The 3682-nt window shown below is 38.0% G+C and overlaps 1 protein-coding gene across 1 annotated transcript in view; it reads left to right on the forward strand.

Annotated features, from left to right (window-relative positions):
- The window catches only part of LOC104547696 (cryptic protein-like), a gene marked incomplete at its 5' end in the record, with an annotated part of 3687 nt that extends 510 nt beyond the window's left edge, over positions 1–3177 (forward strand). Inside the window, 3 exons of the mRNA XM_010193503.1 lie at positions 773–881; positions 987–1096; positions 3053–3177. Of these exons, the coding sequence (XP_010191805.1) occupies positions 773–881; positions 987–1096; positions 3053–3177 (344 nt within the window). The remainder of the gene's footprint in view (positions 1–772; positions 882–986; positions 1097–3052) is intronic.
- Positions 3178–3682: the final 505 nt, after the last annotated feature.

The raw sequence follows: 3682 nt of genomic DNA on the forward strand, positions 1-3682 counted from the left end.
GGAAATGGTGACAAAAATTTAAGGTAGAACAGGGTTTCTCTTACCTCCAAAACTCTCATTACCTGGTGGAAAACAGGGAATGATACTAGGAATCAAGAAAGGGTTGGTCCCTTGGATTTGCAAAAGTGTTTGTAAAATTCTGTAGAAGTCTGTTAATTTTTTTAAATTCACCATGTTTCGTGACAAAAAATTATTTAATTAAAAAAAGGACAACAACCTAAAAAAGGAGGGGTGAGGATTTGAGCTGTCTGAAAGGAACAGTACTAACAGAAAAAGAAACAAGGACTAATGTTCCCACCCACATACATTCAGTTTTAGATTGCTACTTAGTCCCAGGAGTCTGAGAAAGCCTTGAGGGAGCGTTCCCCTCCCCTTTCAAAACTAAACAACTCTTCCCAGTAACAAAGCCTCCTTTCTGCAGAAATAAGCACCGCTTCCCGGTAACAATAGCCCGTTTTTTAGCATTACTGAAACCTGCCTCCGTCAAAGTGAAATATTTCACTTTAATATATGCTGCTGCTGGTACGGGCAGGACTTGCCAAGCGTTGTTTCTTGACCATCCTGTAATCCCTAGTAGTTTTCTTCTAATCCTTAACTAAACAAACTGGGTTTAACTGAACAAACACTCTTAACAGGCAGATAATTTTATTGTCTCTAAAGACAATAAAACTAGATATCCTTAAGATCGTTTGGCAGCTGGAGAGACGTGAGGAAAAGGGGAGGTTCGGAGCCCCTCGGGATGCCTGGTAACCTCTGTAATATTGACTTGCAGGTAAAAAACTGAACAGAAACTGCTGCCAAAACGGAGGGACCTGTATCCTAGGGGCTTTCTGTGCATGCCTAAAGCATTTCACTGGAAGATATTGTGAACATGATGAGCGGCAGAGGTAAAAAATTAACCAGACCAAAACCAGAATGAGTGAGCTGCTCTGGATGGTTGTTTTCTGTGGTGTAATCGTACCAAATGTCTCCTTTGTCCTTGACAGCAACTGCGGCAGCGTTGCTCACGGCACCTGGATGCTGAAGGGCTGTTGGCTGTGTCGGTGCGGCTATGGCACTCTCAACTGTCTCTCAGAAATAATGCACGATAACTGTGGTAAGGAATGGCATTGAATCGAATGGTTTTTGTCTTGGGTAACAGAATTGCCTTCTGCAAACATGGGGTACTCAGAGGATGCTGTATGTGCTCTAGACTCCTGCAGTGGCCTGCTTTGCTTCAGAGAATGCATTAGTGAGACAACAAATAATATTGCTGTTGCCTATATAGTACATAACATAAAATACTTAGAGATCTTTACAATCCTGTGCAGTAGTAAACTTTTCCCTATTTTAATTGAAAATTACAGTGATTAAATGCTTCTCTGCTTTGCAAAACCTGCACATGTCTATGACTTCCCACTTAACCAAGATAATTAGATAACTAAACTACATCCAAGCATTAAAAATGTTTCTTAGATGAGGAAAGACTAAAAACAGTAGTGTAAGCTGGTGTGGTATTAGTAGAAAGTAGTTTTTACAAACAAGTACTTGCGTGTTCTTGCATAAGCTACTTAACACACAAATAGCAGAAAACTAGTCTGAACCTAATTTTAAGATATGTATCTCAGTCTTCACAATATTTTTGTACAGAGTTCAAAGACTGACCACACTTCACAAAAGGCATGGAACCATAGACCTGATCAGTATAAAGTAGTAGCACCCAGTCTCCTCAAAAGCACTATATTTAAGTCAAGTCTTTATACATCAACCTGTGAAAATCCCTGTATAAAGGTTTGAATATTTTTGAAATCAGTATATCAGCTAGCATAGAAACTTGAAGGATTGCTTTACAGATACTTATTTTCCATGGACAACTGGCTACTAAGGTCTAGAGTATTTTCAGTACTCTGAGATAACTAGTAAGAGTTCAATGTTATCTCTAGTTGCAAAGTTAGTGCAAAATATTCTTGCCCTTCTCCATCTATGATGTGTCAATTCCACCCTGCATTGTAATATACTTTCTTTCAGTTGAGCCAATATCACTAGTTAGCAGGGTAAGAAAACAACAGACCTAAATAGCTTCGTTTGCACCCCAAGAGACTACCAGCTTCTTCTTTCCTGACCAGATTCCTATCTATCTGAGTAGCAGTGCATTGTGAGTCATTATGTATACCACCATCTCAGAAGTAAATACAGATTTCAAAACTGGAGCCTCAGGTTCCGAGGATATGCCCTACCGTGTGATAAGACCATAAGTTCAAATAAGTTCTTTCAAATGTGAAAGAAAGGTGACATTCCTATCTTTGCAACCGCAGACAAAAAAAACAAACACCCAGAACCAAACCAAAACAAAAAAACCAACAACAAAAAAACGCACCAAACACACAAACTCCACCAAAACCAGAAACTCCCCACCAAACCACTTTTGCCTTGAAGTCTTTGATGTTGACTAATTATGTATGACATCCAACTTGATTGTCAGAAGAGTTAAATACTCAAGTTCCCTTGGGTGTTGACCTTCAAATCAGCCCTATTGTACCCCATTACATTAACGAAAGACCCAACAGGCTTTTTCATACTCAATAAAAGCAATCTACTGCTTACTGCTCTTGAGCTGAGCCTAACAAAGGCAGTAAAGGTGATGGAGAATTATCTGCTCATCCTCTGAGCAGGGACTCTGGCTTTGACATGCATGAGGGCATGGCTTTCTGCTTGTGCTAGTAAATGAAGCACCATTTTATTAAAGGAAGGGTTAAAAGGCTACATGCAGACTTGAGTGCATACCTCTTGTGAAGAGCTTGCTCTTGCTTTGTATTTACTTTTGATTATTCTGAGATTAATGCCTGCAAGAGCTGATAAGTGCTATCAGTTGCTCCTCAAACGATCATTGATGGGACATCTATTCACATCTCTCCCCTGAGAACAGCCTCTTTGATTGGCTTTAACAGCTGATACCTTTAACTTAAGTACCTGTGAGATGTCAGAGGACTTTCAAAGTACGTTGCAAATCCTTATGTTTAAAATGTGCATATTTTATTTATTAACCATTTTTATTTTCTTGATATTTTTTTAGAACTGAAATCAGAAAATGAGGAAATTACCAGACTATATTCTAATGGGTTAAGATTACAGCAAACAGTGTTTGTACTCACTTGCCTGCTCACCATCCTCCTGGAGCTCTGCTGCTGGCAGTTGTGAAACTGGACAAAAGGAAATATATAGGGGTTGATGTAACCCTCACCATTAGTCATAGAACTTTTTTCTTCTGTGAATGACAAAAGACACTTCTACCTATATGTTGGATGCGGATTAAGTTGTGTTAGTTAAAGCTGAAATGCTTGGATTATTATAAATTCAGATTATATTAATGTGAAATATTTATTATTATATTATTATTTTATTACTACTATCAATGTCTGCTTCTATTGATTCTTTAGTTCTAAAATACTGTTCTTCCAGTGGAAGCAAAAAAGCCCCAATGTTCTATGCCTTAACTATTGTAAATTATCGTAATTTCCTTTGTACACAGTACAACTATTTTAACAAATAAAGCTGTTTTCATTTCTGAAGGGCTTTTATGTTTGGGTTTATTTAAACTTGAAAAGTCTTACCTACCATTTGTCATTGTCTTGGATACAATTACAAAACAGTAAGAAAAGGGCAGGGTAAAATGAACAATCTGAAAATCAGAGATAAGGAATGT

Source organism: Mesitornis unicolor, unplaced genomic scaffold (genome assembly GCF_000695765.1).
Source record: "Mesitornis unicolor isolate BGI_N332 unplaced genomic scaffold, ASM69576v1 scaffold21951, whole genome shotgun sequence".
Lineage (NCBI taxonomy): Eukaryota > Metazoa > Chordata > Aves > Mesitornithiformes > Mesitornithidae > Mesitornis > Mesitornis unicolor.